General features: G+C 40.2%; 1 protein-coding gene across 1 annotated transcript in view; it reads right to left on the bottom strand.

Annotated features, from left to right (window-relative positions):
• rngtt (RNA guanylyltransferase and 5'-phosphatase) overlaps positions 1–19853 on the bottom strand; it is a 171053-nt gene that overhangs the window by 80177 nt on the left and 71023 nt on the right. The window contains exon 11 of the mRNA XM_088904819.1: positions 4850–5014. Within this exon, the coding sequence (XP_088760945.1) occupies positions 4850–5014 (165 nt within the window). The remainder of the gene's footprint in view (positions 1–4849; positions 5015–19853) is intronic.

Below are 19853 nucleotides of genomic sequence, written 5' to 3' on the forward strand. Positions count from 1 at the left end.
CAACCATAAATCATTATTACTATTATTAAAGCTGCTTCAACGAGGTAATGAATTATGTGTAATGACAGTACAGCATATCTCTACCTTCTGTTCATGTTAAGAATCTTGTTTCTTAAGACGTGTGACTGAAAGCAAAGGTTTCAAATGCTATTCTTTTTAGTAGCTTTCACATTATCTTAAATAAGAATTACCCCCCTGTTTATGTGAAGATGCAGCAATGATCTATGAACCTATGAAGCTATGAGGAGGAATAACTGTTACACTGCAAAAACATGATTCATATGAGCAGTGACTGAAGAACAAAGACAATTTAAGAGTGAATTCAAACACAACTGCTCACTAACCAAAGCTCATCACAACAATTCCCACAACATCTATAGTGATGAAAAGGGAAAAGGGAGCCACAAAAATCAGGAAGAGATCTGGGTGTAGACCAAGGAAACTGAAGTCCCAGATAATACTGAGACAGCACGAACCCGTTTTATTCAATGACACTTAATGACGACATAAATACACAAATGCTATCCTAAAAAACCAGAGGGCCTCAAGCTTGCACAATGGGTGAGCACTTTGTATATACACTTGTGATGCTTTTTTCTCTTGTGTATTAATGCACGTTTTACCACAAATGCATTAAAGGGGAAGCAATGTTGTGCAGAAAAATTATAACAATTTAAGAAGTATGTTCAACGTCAACAGTCTCCAGTGTTATAAAAATTAAGCTATTGTCAACAGAAAATGTATGTTTACTTAGGTTTGTACGTGTCAACATCTTAGAAATGAGTCTTTTTTTTTTAAAAAAAAGCTGGTTTTCAATGTTTATATGTTATATGGTTTTTGATTTAGTCTTTTTTTTTCCCCAAATGAAAAGCACTCTACTAGCACTCAGCCACTGGAAATAGTCATCTTGACCCAGGCTCTTCAGACTGTTGCTGGGATACAGAGATGGGAATATGAGAGGGAAGACTGTTGCACACAGCTGTGTTTCACTGATTACAGCAGGATGTCATGTTACTGGTCAATGGCAATCCAAGTAGAAATATTTCCTGTTTCTTTGCAGCATTTTCCAATGACCTTAATTGTCACTATGGTGTAGTGTCCACCCTAGATAAGCTTTTCCAATGACCTGTATATAGCCACTTTTGATGTTCAAAAGAAAAATGATTATAATAATTCTTGGCTAAAGGAACGACACAGGAACTAATAACTTTTATGAGTTTTTTTATTATCCAGTTTAACCAATGTGTTCTTAAACTGGAGTCGGACACCAGACAATATTCTATCCAAACCCGGCAAGAAGCACTGCATGGGAATTCGTCTACAGTTACTTGAGCGACACATAATATAAATATAACATATAAAATGCACGGAATAAATTAGAAGAGAGCAATACACATCTTTATCTTTGAAGCTTTCACACGCTTGTTCAATGCTGTGATTATAATAATTTATTAGTTTACAAATTTTATTTACACAAAAATATTCTTGCCCCTTTAAATATATTGTGTGAATCAAGGAGGAAAGTTCTGATCATGATGCCAGTGGGTTATGGGGTGGGTGAATATTAATGCCTTGGTACATCTGTTTCTCCATGGTTCCACGGATCTGTGCCTGTGGCTGGAAGGTTGCTGGTTAAAATCCCCCCAGCGGGGAGAGGAATCCTACTCCGCTGGGCCCCTGAGCAAGGCCCTTAACCCCAACTGCTCCAGGGGTGCTGTACAATGGCTGACCCTGCGCTCTGACCCCAAGCTTCTCTCTCTGTCTGTGTGTCTCATGGAGAGCGAGTGAGCTGAGGTATACCGAAAAGATGAATTCCAAGAAATTGTACAGGGCTAATAAAGTGATCTTATCTTATCCATTTTCAAAGCTCATAACACTGCACAGCCCCTGCACAGAATTTCTGTGGTAACAAATAATCAAAATATGTACCAAACAACAGCAATCCTTTTCTTTTCCAATAACCTGAGCACCCGGAGGAAACCCATGCAAACACAGAGAGAACATTTGAACCCCATGCAGACAGCACTCCAGATCTCGAACCCAGGTTCCAAGTGTTGTGAGACAGAAATGGTAACTACTAGGCCACCCTGTCATCCTATTATATCCTATTGTGTTAAATTACAAATGTAATTTTTTTAAGTGAATATATTTAATCAAAATTCAAAATCCTGAGGGGTGGAAAGCTAGTGATGTTCCTCGTATTACCACATATTATGATGTAATATCATCACTTCATACTAGTCTGACCTCTTGAGTATGGACGCAAGATGTATCCCCAAGAACAGCAAATAATAAAGACAGAGAAGCAGACTCAGCGTGTAACTTTCTGAATTGAGCACATTCTTCCCTCTCCTTTTCATTCTCTCACTTTTACTTCTGACCTGAAGTCATCCCTTCCAACCATGACTACAAAGACCATCCACAGAAGAGCAAAAAACTGTCAGACAACATAATGGCAACTTCAATGAGTGGTGATTGGTGTTGCAGTATTAAGAGATGTACTGCAAAAGCAGTTGCCAAATAACCAGAAACATTAAACTAGCCAAAGCTGCAGTGCAAAGCTCAGGCAGTTAAGAAAGATGTAGCCCTGTTTGCCATAACTCTAAATAATTTCAAGTTCTGCTCCAAACTTAATGGTTTTATCAAATGAGACAAAGAAATATACTGAAATAAATGAGGGTCTGATGCATTAGTGATTGCAATTACCATAAGCACCTATTTTATTCTTTACCAGTTTGCCAGTCAGGCTACAACAGTGTCACGACTGCTAAGCTACAGGGTAACTGGATTGTTTTCATCTTAGCATGCTCCCTGCTGAACCACAATAAGAATGAGAAAGAATGCTTTAAACTTCTGCAGGTTTGGAAAAGATGTACTTTTTCAAACTGCACACATCAAACAGCGTGAAATGAATATTCTTGCCTTATGGAATGAAAAAACTTAAAACATTCAGAGCTCTCTATAAGTTTCAAGAGCCCGTGTTGAAAACACCATCTTCACAGGAACTTCCTGTCAAAGAAAATTATCCCTATCAATAAAAAGACTACACAGTGTCTTTTGTTTCTGCTTTCAGCTTCGTGGTCTGTACTTCAGTACTCACTGTACACAGAACAAAAGCCTACTGTACAGAACAGTAAAGCAGTCTATAAGTCATGACATTTTTCGGAACTACATCATCCATTTTAGCATGAAAGGATGTCTTTGTTAATGAATACAAAAAGATGCAATTGTTACTCAGGGCACGCCGGGTTTAGATTGAAGACAGGTAAAAAAAAATCCATAAAATGATTAGGGCAGAGTGTTCACTGCAAGTCGTAACCAACTCAACACGTGTTCCAAAATTCGAAAACTGACACTGTGAGAAAAGAAGAAAGTGTAAGGCAAACTGGGGAGCATCTCATCTGATGCCGTTTGTATTGTCTGAGTCATCATCGTTCTGGAATTCCTACTTAATCTGATACGCACTGACAAAAGAGGCTTTTTTACTGATGCCTTTCAATAGAGACTTTGATGACTCCCGCGCCTGAGACACCCAATTGCATATCTATAAATGATCCAAAGCTATGCACCAGAATGTACTATTCTGAAAATAACACGGGATATGTAGACACGCTTGGCCACTAACAGTTAATATAGTTTTAGATACAGTTTGTTCCTGCATAGAGAGGCCAAAAGTCCATTATAAGAAATCAAGAGTATGTATTGTCATGTTGAAAAGATAATGCATGAATGCACAATGACTGAATCTGATAAGCAGTGGCGGGCAATCTGTCCAAGACATCAGTATAAGCAGAACTGTACTCATTACTGAAAAATTAATTTAGCAGTTGGAATAGACAGCTTTCTAAAGCCTAACTAACAGCAATTTCGCCAATTGTCTGGACATGATCAGACCTAACCTTCAACTGGAAGACCTCGCTGACAGCTTACAGAAAGAACAGACTGCCTGGATACAGGCAGCAATTGAAAAGTGTCTTTTCATCCTTCTCTGTGATGAACTGAAAGGATGGCAGACAATTAATCTAAATCAAAGGGCTGCAAATTGTAGAAGAACTGAGGCTCGGCAGTACAAATAAGATCTAGGAAGCGGGATAGATTATCTTCTTTTGCAAAACAAAATTACAGTTTTTTTCTCTCATTTAGGACCGCTTGAATTATTCACAAGCTCTTGCAAAAAAAAGGAAACGAACCAATTTCATAATGAAATAAAACTAAGGAGAGGAAATCGGTGGCTGGAAATTTCTCCAATTTGTTCTCATGCCGGTACTTTAAAATACAGTACGTGGAAAAAAAAATAGAAAGATCGGTATATTATATATTTTGCTCCTTTGCATTTTACTGTTCAAATTCTATTATTTTTTGGAGAAGACAACCTTAAAATGAATGTCGAGAACTAGAAACAAATGACCAACTGGCTAACAGACGGGATTTTTTGACGTAATGAAAAATGACAATGCTTACAATGTCAATGTCAGTTGGGTAAAATGAAATAAATTCTAGATTGAGTTATAGAATTTCATCATGTTTGTCATGTATAGTAAAAAAGGGAACACAAACCAGAATATATCTTATGTATACCGATCACGGCTGCAATAATCTCAGGGAACTAAGAACACTGCAACTCCAGCAAAAGAGAAGTACCGTTTAAAAAAAGATTTTAATAAATTTTAAAGCCTACTATGAAGTATGACCTAAACTGTTCTACACTGCCTTAACTGTCGGGGCACTTCTCATTGTTCACCTTTCATTCAATATAATCTGTACAGAAAAGCAAGTTATTCAAAACGTATGCTGTGATGCCTGAGCACATATGCTGAAACAGTGCTGAGGAAGGATATGAGCCATTTACCTTTCTTGATGCATGGATATCAAAGAATGGCTTGTTCCTGACACTGAAAGGTTCCTTCGTTTTGTCAATTTGTCCATTCTTCATTTTCTCCAGCCTCGGGGATATTATTTCCTTTTCTATACAAAGCAGCCGGATGTTAAAATCACATTGACCCACTGGCTGCCCCTGAAAACGAGAAAAAAAATGGAATATTACTTGGTTTCTCCTTGCAATAATAGTTTCAACCTAAAAAAGAGACCAAAAATCTGATTATTTTTCCTGCTTGTTCTGTAAAGCCCATTTACACATCATTACCCCTTAATTCTTAAGATAGTCAATATTGCACAATAACCTTTCTAGGTCTATTAGTGGAGAGGAGTATTAGTCACACAAATATTAACTAAGTTTCTTAATATGTCACATTTATACAATAATAAGAAAGTTGGATTTGATCAACCACTGACCTGTTATGTACAGTCTTTTACTACAGCAATACATTTTTACTTTTGGTGAAAATGTGTATAAAATGAGTGAGAAACAAAGTGATGGCAAAGCTTACTCATTTAAAGGTACTCCTGTATCCACTGCGTAGCCTGAACTGCCAGATATGACAGCACTGACTTTATTGATCTGCATCTCATCTTTACTAGTTTAAGTTCTGCCTCCTGTTTTAAACTGACAGAGTATTAAGATTAAAACAATCTGATTCATAAATGCCTTTAAAGGCATCAGTCACTGTGTTTTACAACACCCTCTGCTGTGGTTTCTGTTTGGGCCGCAGTGCCATGTTGATTAGTTTTAAGCAGACTTCTCTGTATAGCTTTCTCCATCCCTTTGCTTAATTCCAAGCCAACCCAAACTTCAAGAAAGAATGAAACAATTCTAGCTTTGCAATGATTGCTTAATTTTTCAAATGCAGACATGCGCAGGCACTGTATTTTAATTTCTCGACTGAGCACTGACTCAATAAATACAAAGAAGTCTTCTGAGACAGTCCTCCTGAGCAAAATTCATCGCTATAAATATAGAATCCGCTAGGGACCCACGGATGAGTCACAAACGCTGTAAAACCCTTCCAAGCGCGCAGTCACTTAACTTGAGGCAGGCAGGTTTTATCCTCACCTGCTGAAAAGTCTACCCTCGTGTTTGTGGGGCCAACATTACCTTGGGTGGGACACGTAGTATTGGAAGAATACTTCACATAGTGATGACTCCCACTAAGACAAGTCCTGAGCAAAGGATAAAAATCCTCCAGATTTCTTCATACCCTGCATGAAAAATCATTATCTAACAGAAAGATTTACGGACTGGAAGAGCCCTTTCTACAAAACGTAAAAATGATATAATGTAATCGGAAAAGCACTGCTGGAGAAAAGATGTGTTTTCAGAAATAACTGAATTTACCTTCATTCACAGCTCTAAGTGTTCCTTTAAATAAAATCCAGCAGAAACAGATCTGCAGTGACATTAACAATAGCTCTCTGGAAGTGCAATGCAACCAGCCGGAACCAAATAAGAGTTTGTCTTGTTTCCCTGGGTTCTAAAAGGAGGTAACACACTGAAGACACTCGACAGTATCATGCACCATCAGGCTTAAGGTCAGGGAACTCTCTAAAGGCTGCAGGTAAATGCTCATTAACCTTCATAAGTTGGGAAGTGGCTTCAAAAATATCCACAATAAGTTCAAACTTCTATTTTCCACCGTATTGTCTATGATTAAGACACCTGAGGCTAACGCTATACTGTCTGCCCCACGAGGAAGAGGAAGCCAGTGCATCTTCCCATGCCGGACTGTGACACAAGTGGTTTGGGAGACAACTGTGAACCCAAAGGCAACAGCTGCGTGTTCTTTGTCTCTTCCCTGACCTAACGGAACATCCTACACTGGCAGGCTGAAAGAACTGACCCTTCCTAGTCTGGAAGAGAGAAGACTACAAAGAGACCTGATACAACCATTCAAACTCCGCACACGTAAAGCACTGACACCGTCACGTACCAGGTCATTGAGGCTTAATATCCGGCTCCTCTGCCAGGAGAGTCAAGCTTTGCAGAAAATGGACATTCCAGCACGACAACAATCCAAAACGTACTTCAAAATCACTAAAGGCACGGTTAACTGCACACAAATAAATGTTCTCAAATCACCATCTCCATCTGCAGATCTCCATCCAATCAAAAACTTGTTATTCAAACCCGAGAAGACCGTTCACAAATGGAGACTGAAGGGTCTGAGGACTTGGAGGATTTGTGCCTCGAAGAGTGGTCACAAAGTCCCCCTCAGACGTGCCTACAGGAGGAATCTTGTATAATTCATGCCAGAGGAAAATGTCAAAACTGCCAACGACAGAGGTGTGAATAAATGTGACCCTTGTGTTTTCTGGACTTCATGACAAATATGATTTTCCTCGGTGAATGCCATTCAGATTATAGCTTAACATTTTGGAATACTTTTTTAAGCAGTGATAAAATGTGTTGATGTGATGCGATTTGTACAGATTCCATCGGGGATATGAATAAATCTGGAGGGCACTGTATATATTAATCTAAATTAGTAGCTTGTGTGCAAAAATGAATCGTTACCTAGACTTCTGAGAAAAGAGCTACTCCTATCAAGAGACTGCCCCTTAGCTTCACGTTTCACTCTGTGCAAGACTGTAAAAAAGACCAGTGAACTGGAGCCGATACTAAACATTGTAGAGGAAGAAAACCCCAAATATCCAAGGGCAAAACACATTTCCTAAGAGCGACGGGTCTGTGTGAGAGGCGGCGGACCAGCAGAGAGCGCGTGACGAGCCCTGCTGCAGGAGCGACGCTTCTTCCAGAGCAGCGCGGTGCTCTCGGGGGAGCGTGGAGCTCGGAAACCTTTCCCTTCCTTTCCGAGCCAGCTGCAAGCCCATGGGAGCCACAGCTCTGAATATCTGCACTCCTGCCTTGTGTGGCTCCTTCTCGGGAGCCAGCGATCGCACCACATGCAGCACTGCTGCACCATCACCCCCTACACGAACACAGGGCTCGAAAGCACTCTCACACTGTAGCTTGCTGGTATGATTCCTTCAAGCAACAGCTGCCCTTTTACTCTAAAGCTGGCAATATAAAAAAGCATTTATATTATATACCAATATTTTCATTCATATACTATTTCTGTGCCTCTATGCACAGTGTGCTTTAAGAGCTTGGAATGAGCTCCATATTGTTGCAGTTTACCAGGCTTTCTGATATTGGATTCAGATCCAGCATTTATTGCCTATCTTTTTTCTGATTTCATATCTCTCACGGTCTCGGTCTTCTTTCTTTTGACAATGTTAATGGCCACTCTACTCCACTTAGAGCGAGTCAACCTTCTGGAAAGGCGTCTCAGTCTGCTTGCCACAGCACAGAGAGGGCAGGGGGTGGTGAAGCAGCAGAGCGCAAGGCTTCATTGCCCACTGGTGAAATAATTTGCTTCCCTGAAACATTTCTCCAAAACGCTGCTTTCATTTCGGATGGAAAACACTCAGGGTATCACAAAGAGCTCAGATTAAAAGACATGAAAACCCAGCTCGTTTAAAATCACAGGAAAGGAGGGGGACACACCCATGTACCACTTACTGGGCGCTCAAACGTTTGTATTTTTATTGCAAGAAATGGCAATCCACACGCTTAATTACATGTTGAATTTCACACATGATGTACTTACAGAGACAGAATGTAATTCAATTACCTAAACCATCTTTGCTTGTGTTTGTGCTTAGCTTTACTAAATAAGTTGAGTGCCCCTCATTCAGAATAAATAACCTACGAAATAACCTGGCAATTAGTTAACTAATGCAGATGGATGGCTTTAATCCTATAATTAAGCCTCTATTAATACTGCTCTTTCAGACATGTTTTAAATTGATGGCAAACAATTGCCATGGCAACAGTGAACAAATACAACTATCATGCCCTCGTCTCAATACGTGTGGATGTCTCTGCAGCATTATTTTCGCTTTGAAATGCAGCATAAAGCCTGTTAGATGCCCTGAAAGCACTGAAGCATTTCCCCTGCTTTTTACCAAAATGGGAGCCTGCTTTGTAAAATGTACCTATAGTAACATTTTCCTTAAATCTACGCCCTTGTTTGGTTCAAAACAGAGCGTGATTCTTTTCCTGTCCCTCTGAGGGGATTGACACTCTCGAAAGTGAGAAACAAACCTCATCTTCAGCCCACAGAGGCGACGCTGACCTCCAAGCTGAGGCTGTAACACCACATTTATGCTGTCCAATTGAATCAATCCCACAACATTTTTCTTCTGAAACCACACGGCATCAAACAACCAGGGCTAGGACCTTCTACATATGGAACTGCAAAATCACACATGACACAATCTACAGCTATGGTTTAAAGGTGGATAAAAATAAAATACACTATGCCAACAATCAGTGCCACATCTCCATAAATTTACTATATCTCTCATTTCATTGATAGCTCTGAAAGTATAGAATGAAACACTGTCAATCTACTATTTCTTTACACACTGGCTTCCATTTGAATGCTGCCTAACATATTCTAAGATTTCTATTACCTTGGTACAATATCTTACAAAACTAAATGTAATCCGATTTTTTTTTCCCCAAGCACTGGTGACAATTTCAAACAGTGGCCGCAGCAAGGCATCTGCTTTGACTGGAAAAGAACACGCTTCTGTGCGATCTGCCTGGTTTATATATGACGCATGAAGAGGAGCGAAACTGTGCGTCAACCCCATTTAAAAATGCATGGCCATGTGAGTCATAGCGGCATTAGAAGATAGCAGCACTGCTTCTGTTACTCCGGTCAAGGAGCAAAGGAGAGGTATAATGACTTTGCTATTTACTAGTTCCTGGAACGTCTGTGGAAATTGAATTTAAGCAAATCTGACTTTCACAAGACAGGCAAGAAACAAGAACTCAACAGTGACAAAATGCGTTTCTCACAACAGTGAAGGAACAATTAGCTCGGTCTGCCTGACGCCTGCTTCAGACATAAGGAGCATTCCAATTCCTGCATCACTTAGGAAAATATCCGGTCTGTCAATTTGTTTAATTAATCAGATCACTAAACCATAGCGTTTTAATCTTAACCAGAGAAATTGATTCAATATGATTTTGTGGTAATTTTTCTACAAGCACAAGATTAAAAAAAAAGCACAGAAAAAATAGACCCTTTCCAAATGTACACATAATTTTACTAAATAACTAAGTAATAACCTGACATACCGGATGACTAGATCTGTCTTGCATACTAGTTCTCGGAAGATCTTGATTCTTTCTGCTGCACAAGGAAATAGTTCAGTATATTAACAATATCAACCTTGCCATTAATGAACTTCTCAATGTAATCCAGAAGCCAGAAAAATAACGTATTTAACGTCTAAGATAAATAACACCTTCATCTGACATTTTCTATGTACTTTGTTACGACCCCAAGTGTCTAGGGGTAAAGGGGTGTAACATTTAGGATAATTCTTTTGGAAGCAGGGGGGTTTTGGTGAGGGACTAGGAAGCGTGATAACAAGGGTAAGGAACTAGAGTGGTGCCAAAGGAAGGAAAATAACAAACAAGATGGAGCTGGCTAGGACAGTGAGGGAAAGCTAATCTGACTACAAAAGAAAACCCGAAACACACGGTCTTCGGCGTCTTCAACACCCTAGCTAACCTGCACTGACTACCCAAAACCATACAAGACAAATGGCACTCACCCGTACTAAACTAGTGTACTAATACAAAATCAACTAAGTGTGTAAGTGTACCCAACAACCTAAACTAACCTTATATACAAAAGTTCACACAAAAACACAAGTGAACCAGGAATACAAATAAGGGAAAACAAGAGTAATCAACAGGAGCAGGGTACAAAAGAACACAAAAGTTGAACGTGTAACACTGGGGCAAGGTAATGGCAAAACAAGGATGAACACACAAACCAACAAAAATACAAAGAAACTAACAAAAAAACCAACAAAACAACAAAGCCGAAGCAATAACCAGAAGCGAAGCGAAGCGAAGCGATAACCAAAACCAAACGGGACCAAAGTCAAACGAAAGGCCTCCGCTTCCTGAAAGCCTCCATGTTATATAGTGAATAAAATGAGTTCTGATTGGCTGAGGCTGATTGATGATGACATCATATTGAAACAGTGGTGTGATGGTTGGCCAATGGGGAAGGGAGAACAATCAAGGGTCAGCAGTGTGGACATAACAGAAAAAACACACAGAGAACACACACTGGGACGTAACAACTTTCTGGCTAATATTCTGTCCCTTTTCCATCCTGAGTGACTGAAAAAACCACTACTGAAAGCCTTGTTTAGAAACTCATTTCACACAGACAATGTCTTCCTCGGGAGTTTCTTCAGAGTAACAGTATGCTTTCCTTGGTCAGAATAAAGCAATTGGATCATAAAAAATGTGTGTACAACGGGTTTAAACCAACTAATCCACCTTTTCAGCACACCTTCTTTTTTCTTCATGTCTCTTCTTTGACATGCAAATTAAAACTGGCAGCAGTGTCTGCAACTGTGTCTGTTGTCGAGCAGGCTCTATTCTTTTACAATTATCAGAACATACATTTAATTTATGCAACAGCCAAGGTGGAAAAATATTGGATTAGGGCTGTTTTGGCCTTTTACGCTTTTAGTTTTTATCATATGTCTTGCAACAGGCTGTGTGAAACGACTGGTCAAGAACACTGGGGGAAAAAAAGAGCATTCCTCTGTGTTATTAATCCACACACGCAAAAGAAGCTTCGGAATATGCTTCACAGGAAAAACTTCAAGGATCGACTTGATGAATACTGAACTTCCTAGTAATGGAACAGACACTGCTATCAGACACAGCCCAGATAGGCTTCTAAATATTCAGAGCATAGTGTGATAACTTTATTTATTGAGAAGCATTCACATACAAATGCCGCACACTGCTAGAATAACCAATTACAACACAACTGCTATTTGTGTTTTCCTCTTATCAAAGCAAGCCAAAAAATCCCATAAAATAAAATCTGAGAAATGCATCATAACGTAGGTTTCAGTTTTTACTAGCAGCTGCTTTAATCCCCGCTCCATATTTTACTAAGTACATAAAACAAAACTTTTACAACCAGGCAGTGGAAAATGTAGCTGTTCTGTGCATGGGCGAGGAAAACCGGGGTACAAAAGTAACAAGCAATCCATTGCTGCTCTATGCACCGATTCAGCTGGTTTTATATTTCCTTAATAACAAGAGTTCAGGTTCACTTTGCTGCCAATACCTCTTTAAGTGCCATGAAACCAGAATGCCATCATTCAGAACTTCATTATCTTCACATACTGCAAAACTTAGAAACAGTCATGAACATGTGAGGTTTCGTGCCGCCTATTAGCATGCGCTACGGCTCTGAACACCAGTAGTGTGGGTGGGGTAGCAGCCCCTGGGTAACACTAGAAAAGATATGCAAGTCAAGAGTCGGCATCATTACTTTCACAAGCTTTTCTTCTTCCTTAAAGGAGTACTGGCTTTATTTGTACATTCAGAAAGCCATATTAAGCATGACAAAAAAAAATCAAAAACCTGTTGATTTTTTTCATCTCAGAGTACAAAGCGCATGTGGTCTCCGTGGGTTTGAGAACAGCACACTGAAAAGCAATTCATTGGGAGAAAATGTCTAGAACGTATTGAAACTGCATCTTTAGAGACACACCAACACAACCTTCCTGACCTGCTGCTGACACCGCTGCTGAGTGTCCATAAAGGCACTTAACAGTTCAAGCGTCACCTTCTCTATTGCTCAGGATCTACTGTCTCCTTAGCCCTGCCAACTCCTTCTCTGTCTGTCTTGTTTTAAGAGCAGATTAGAGGTTTGCAGAATTCATTGGCTACATTCGTCTTAGAGATGTCTTTTTTTCCCAGTGCCCTTGGGAGATCAGGTAAGGAGACGACACTCTCCGAACATTTATCACTATCTCCTGTTACAGCCTGTTGGCACATCCAGTTAGCGCTAGGCTTCACCCTTAAATTCTTTAGGCTTTCAGTACTGAACATCTAACCGCCAAAATGAAGGAAAAGTCACTTCAGAGCTGTTAAATTAGACAGGCTTCAGAAATTAAGTCAAGCGGCTCAAATTAATATACCCTATATTCTGAAATCAAGCACCATGGAAAAAAAAGTTTCAATTTTTTAATATCGATGCAATCAAAAGAGGAGCACGTCTCTAGCTGTGGCAGACACTATCCTTCGCCAACAGAGCTCATTACGAAAGCACTTAGGGTGGGATTTTCAAATAATAACAGAGTTCATTAATAGCTTTATTTAGCACTGACTTTGGCATTTTACGATCGATCATTATGGGCATTGAGAAATGATGCAGATATGTAGGACACTGAGGATTTACACTGATTGATGGCAGTTGCATTGGCTAACAGCACTACTGTCTTGTAGCTTGCCATGCCTGTCTGTGTGCAGTTTTAATGCTAGCTAGGCTCACGGCAGATACTCCATGAGCACCCAAAGGCATGCAGCTAACATTTGATCAACTGTTCAGTAAACTGTACTTTTCAGAGATTGTTTCAGGGGGATTCTACTGGAGAGTGTGTATTCCCATTACACCGAGAACTGGCTGAGGGACTGCAGAGACACACAACGGAATGAGACTGACAGACCAGAGGGCTCCCTCTAGTTTGTTTATGTGATTGCACTTAAGATCAGTGATATCTGAAATGTCTGACAACTATGGAATAATTGTTCCTTATTTGCTACAGATGTTTTGTTTGCTTGTAAATTCAGGATGCCTGGAAATCACTGCAGTAAATATTATCTGAACCATGGATATGCACATTATGGACACTCCTGTATAAGGAAATTTATATACATGAAGACAATTACATCTTGGAACTGAAAACTGCTTTCTGACGAGAGTTATACATGTATGATGAGCACGGTCTGTTGAAACATTAGAAGAGAACTTTATAAGAGAGCTGCACAGAATCAGTATTTTTGCATTTTGTTCTGTCTTACACACGTAAACCATGCAAGCAATCCTGGCAAAGGCTGTTTGATTTGCAAAAATGTTATTAATAAAAATAAAGACATTTGTATTCAGACATTATTTTAACACTATGCCATCCTTGCACAGAACACAAAAGGGCTTAAAATACAACAAGCTGAGCTACTAGGAACAATCGAGCAATCCCTCCCCGACACTGAGGCTTTGCTGCCTGAACAAATTGGGGGGTGTGCTTCAATACGACCCCATACAGATGGCTTCAATGTGTCTGTAATTGAGTATGCTGCACAAAAACAGTGCCCTCAAAAAATACAAACTGTTATTTTTGCATTACAGTCAAGCAATATGCATTTGTGATTATGAGATTAATATGAACAATAAGCACAATGCATACTTTATGTTTTGTATCCATGCATACATTTGCATTCATATTAGAACAAAACCCAGAGTTTCAAGTCAAGGACTGATCCACTCTGCAATGTAAAGCGAATGTGTCCCAAGTCAGTATCTGGTTGCCTATCCCTTTGAGGTAATAACAGCATGAAGTCTGTGACCCACTGCGCTCATCAAAGCCTGTGCAATCATTTGAGACACGCTGCTGCAGGCACTTTGGGTTCTTGCCTATTCTGAAGATGTTCTGACTTCAGCATATAAAATGCATACGCAATTGGATTGAAGTCTGGAGATTGCCTTGGCCAGTCGAAGATTTTCCACTTTTTTTCCCCTGAAGAACTCCTCGGTTACATTGGCACTGGCACAGGCTTATTGTTATGCTGCACGGTGTAGCACCACCCAGCAGGTAAACTGTAGCAGCAATTCTTTCTGCATAAGTAGACGCAAAGATGAGTGAGCCAGACCCAGAGGCAGACACGCCTGACCAGGCCACCACGGTCATCCGCTGCCTGACATCTACCGGCCATGCCTGACCAGGCCACCACGGTCATCCGCTGATTGACATCTACCGGCCATGCCTGACCAGGCCACCACGGTCATCCGCTGATTGACATCTACCGGCCATGCCTGACCAGGCCACCACGGTCATCCGCTGATTGACATCTACCGGCCATGCCTGACCAGGCCACCACGGTCATCCGCTGATTGACATCTACCGGCCATGCCTGACCAGGCCACCATGGTCATCCGCTGCCTGACATCTACCGGCCATGCCTGACCAGGCCACCATGGTCATCTCTTGGTCACATTCTTCAAAATGGCTTTCAATTTCCCCTTAATATCCACAACGTAGGAAATACGGCAATTCAGAAACCTGATTGTTTAAAAAAAAATTCACTCTGTGATTTTTCTTAGATGAAAATTATAGCTCAGCCTCACATAGCTGGAAATAATTTTGCGCTACATTTACTATAAAGCCCTTTCAAAAACCAAAACAATTGTATTTGAACACCTACTTTTCTCCCTTTAGAAATATCAATGAAGTACCCTGGCATTGTAAAAATAAAAAGGTTGAATTCTGGTACATACTGGATATATAATAAGCAAACATTCTGCAACACGTTTAGTTTCTGACATTTGTATTTTCTCCTCGTTCGCAAAGTGTTCCCAGCACCGTACAGGAAGCAGTCCTCTTTTTACATACAGGTCCTCATCAAGAAGTAAAACAAAACGGAAAATAAAAGGTGAGGAGCAAAAAAAAAGAAAACAAATTGACTTCAAAGCAAAGTGGAAAGACAAAACGCCTTATTCAAAAACGCCAAACCCTTCAAGAGGTAAAAATCCATTTACTTGCTGACAATGCTGCAGTTACTCCATGTCATCTCATACTGCATCAGTAAACCTTTGAAAGTCCAATAATACCCTGTCAACAGCCTTCTTTGTCTTATCAAAACATTTATCGTCATCTTTTTATTAAATGCCTTTTATTAAACCTTGCAAACAGAATGGGTCCCCGCCTCACAGAAGGAAGACTCCTGACCTGAATTCCTATGAAGAACACAGCACACACTTTTACTAAAACCGCAAAACAAAAACGCAGATTAACATGCACAGCATGTGTCCATCTTTCTGCAGGATTGCAATCAGGACGCCATACATCTCACAGATCACTTGTTCATACTGATAATTATAAATAACACTGGTAATTATGCTGATATACTGGTAATAATACAGACAATTATAATTAATAAGAATACTGCAGTGGTCAGCACTTCCGCCTTGCAGTGCTGAGGCCCTGGGCTTAAATCCATACCAGGGGTGCTATTTGTGTGGGGTTTGTATGTCCGCACGTATGTGTGGGTAGGTGAATAGACTTCTGGTAAAACTGGCCCTGGTGTGTGTGTGTGTGCCCTGCCTTGCGCCTGTTGCTTGCCGAGATTGGCTCCTTCTCCCCAGCAACCTTGAACTGGATCAAGTGGTGAGACAATGGATGGGTGGAAGCCATACTGGTAACTATACTGATATTCTGATGAGATAAGGCCGATAAGAGCATTGCTGTTTTATTGCAACTCCATAAAAACAATAAAATAGGATAGTTCATTTTATAACTGTTAAGCTGATCGCACGTTAGTTGGGGAATTTGTGCTCATTCGCGTTACACTTTAAAGCATTTTAATGTAACAACCCTTGTTTTAAATTCTGCGCTTTTAGCAGTATGTACTCGCATTTTGTTTGCCATTGTAATTGCTTCCTCACATTGCCTAGGTCTTTTTCAAAAGCATTTAGATATCTATATAAATCCACAATAGAGACTAATAATAAAATATCACTACATTATTTTTATGAATGTATTCCATTAAAAAAAAACTTTTATAAATGGAATTTGTTCCTCCTCTTAACATTTTGAATTAATATAAAAATATCTCATTAAAAATTGAAATTGAAAAAAGCAACAAGAAATTTACTAAGGCTGATCGGAAAACTGCTCTTTTAAGAAAGCATGAAATTATGCATCAGGGCTTCAGCTGATTATATAATGCTGTTGGCTGCAAAAGAAAAACATTCAAGGATATGGCTCTGGACAAGAAGTCTACAAACTTGAGGAAGCCAGGGAGCATCTTAGAAATGTGAGATTTAAAAATATAAACAAAAAGGGTCAGAACATGTTGCATCAGATGGAGAACAACAGAAGACATTAGACCTGAGTCTAATGAGTGGCTAAGAAACGAAGTCAAAAACAAGAAACGGGATACTGCAATTCCTTTCAGACTCCAGAGCCCTTCACAGACCTCCGACAGTCAGAAAACAGCCTAACATGCAGCTGGAAAGATGGAAATAAACTGGAACAAAGAGGACAGAAGATAAACACCTGTTTAAGTAAACGCTGCAGAATTGCTGCCATTTGTTGAACAGACAGATCACCTGCGGCATCTGTTGCTACTTGTGCAGCTGCCTCCTGTCCATTTTACATATGGCTGGTTAATAGCATTGGGTTCTACACTTCTCGAGCGCCAGGAAAGGGAGACAGAAGAGAAAGTGCAGAAGAGCAGCTTCTGAGTAGAAGAAGAAAAATGAAACTTCCTGCCAAAATAAAGGACTGGGGAAACCTAGAGTCACAGAAAGACACCTATATTGGAAACAACAGGTAATCAAGAGGAAAGGTTTCTGAGAAAAACAAAGACTGTTCAATAGAAAAACAATCCAGACAAAATAGTTTTTCTCTGCTTCATCAAAAAAAAACAACAAGTGCCTGTGCTTCTGTTCCAATGCTGCAGGCTACAGTAGAACAATACAAATTGCAAAATAACTTGGAAATGGCAGCAAAACCGGATTACTGCTTGTGTGAGATGAAAATATTTTTTTTTTTTTTTTACGGGTTTACGTGATATGTGTTATCCATCCATCCATCGCCAAACCACCTCTTGCAACTCAGGGTCACAGCAGAGCTGGAGCCTAACCCAGCAAGCAATAGGCACAAAGCAGGGTGCCCGAGGCCATCGCAGGGCACGCAGAGATACAGACACATACACACACACTCACACCAGGACTTTATTCCTAGAATAAACCTACCAGTATGTCTTTGGACTGAGAGAGCAACCTGGAGAATCCAGAGGAACCCACACGAACACAAGGAGAACATCCAAACTCCCCACAGACAGCACTCCAGGTCTGGACGTGAACCCAGGGCCTCACTGCTGTGAGGCAGGAATGCTAACCACTGCACCACCATGCTGCCCTTTGATACGTGTTAGCAGGCTGGAAAATAATTACAATAATTCCACGTAACAAAATATCAGATATTTGAAAACTGTACATTAAATGGCCAGTTTGTGAATTTGTCCCAGTAAGAGACAGTGCTGGAATGAAAACAAATAATACACTAGTACTTTAAAATCATTCCACCTGTCTTTATGCCGTCAACTTAACTGCCTCTGGGTCTACTATTTCAACATTCAGCCATACAGACATTTCTTCTGAACGGTTTTCAGAGGACACAAACAATTTCTGCCTAGATGGCGGGCTGTCATTTTGCTGATCTGTGGTATGCGAGATCAAAACACCATTCCAGAGTCACAGAAAACATGTGTGTCAATCTTATTTGGGGGGTCACGAATCTTCCAGATGTGGGCAACATCAAACAAACATCTTGGTTCCTTGGGAAAGATCTGATTGTTCAGACATCTCATTCCATGAACATCAGACAAGACGCCTCCAATTGCACCAACAACAACCAATCTTAATTACTCAATCAAGACATATCGCATGCTCCCATCATCTCTTTTGAGTGAAATACCAAGGCTTGTTGAACACATTTTGCACATATTACACTACTACTTAATTTGCCATTTTTAGTAACCTTCATAATTAATTAATTACATTACTTACAGAGTAAAACTTCATTCCAAGGAAAACAATACAGTAAAATGACCATAGCACTCAATACTTATCACATACAACAGCATTTCTTTGTAGTGATGGCATTAGACTTCAGTCTTAAAACTGAAGTGTTGTTTTCCTTGTGTTTCTCTTTGGTACGGTTGCAGATTTCGGTACAGCATCCTTTAACCAAATGTTATGTAGAGATTTTTTTTTTAGGAACAGATTATTTCAAGCTTCCACAGGTCTAAACATATTCTGACTGGAAGGGTTTGAAACAAATGCAAGACCTTCAAACGAAAAGCCAGAATTAAGCTTTGCAGAGGCACAGACTCCACTGCCAGAGCAGTCGGCAAGTTAAACACTCTGCCAAAGTGTCCCACAAGAGACAGTGACACACGGCTGCCTTCAGGGAACTGAAGAGCTCTTGAACAGAAGCATCATTTCAGCAAAACCCAGCCCTGCCGTCGGAACACAGTTCAAGCAGAAACAAAAACATTGTTAACCGATAGTCAAAGTCGTTTTTCCCTCCTCAGCACGTACAAAATCTCACAACTAGAAAAGCGTTTGGACTTTTTTATGTCAATGATCTTCTTCAAGTTTGCAAGTCAAAATCAAGCTAGGCTTTCGCCGATAACTACAGTCCATGTGACTTCAAGCTCATCCCAACACTGGTGTGCGCCACTGCTGCATCACATTTCTTTCTGACAGAGCATCACTCGCTATAAATAAATCAGGCACAATATACACTTCAAACTACTATTTTAACTGAATTAAATAAAAAAAGGAACAGACAAGGAGGAGGATAACACGAGACAGGGCTGATGTAGGGAACACTTTTCTAGTGTTTATTTTCCCTGAAGGAGATCCATGGTATATGAACATTCACACAACAATCTTGTTTTCAAACGGATGAGTAACAGAGATGGGGGGGGACAAAAGAGAAGTGGAGGTGTTCGCAGATCATTGTAGCTTTAAAAGATATTGAGAAAAGGACACTTTAAAATAAAAGCTTGGCAGCGAAACCGACATCCTTTTCCTCTGCTTCGTCAATCACGTCATCCACCATATCTGAGGACACGACCATACTGGACAGCTCGGTAGCATTTAGATCCATTCAAAGCCAGGTGCAGAAGGAATTCAGTCTGCAGGAAGAACTCCTTATTCTTGGTCACTGGTTAATCAAGGCAAGACAGAATAACTGGGTAGCTAGGGAACGGTCATTTGCTGTCCACACTTTCTGTTAGAGGAGGCATGTAACTTCAGGGTAGGACA

Source organism: Atractosteus spatula, chromosome 2, assembly GCF_055471065.1.
Source record: "Atractosteus spatula isolate fAtrSpa1 chromosome 2, fAtrSpa1.hap1, whole genome shotgun sequence".
Classification (NCBI taxonomy): Eukaryota; Metazoa; Chordata; class Actinopteri; order Semionotiformes; family Lepisosteidae; genus Atractosteus; species Atractosteus spatula.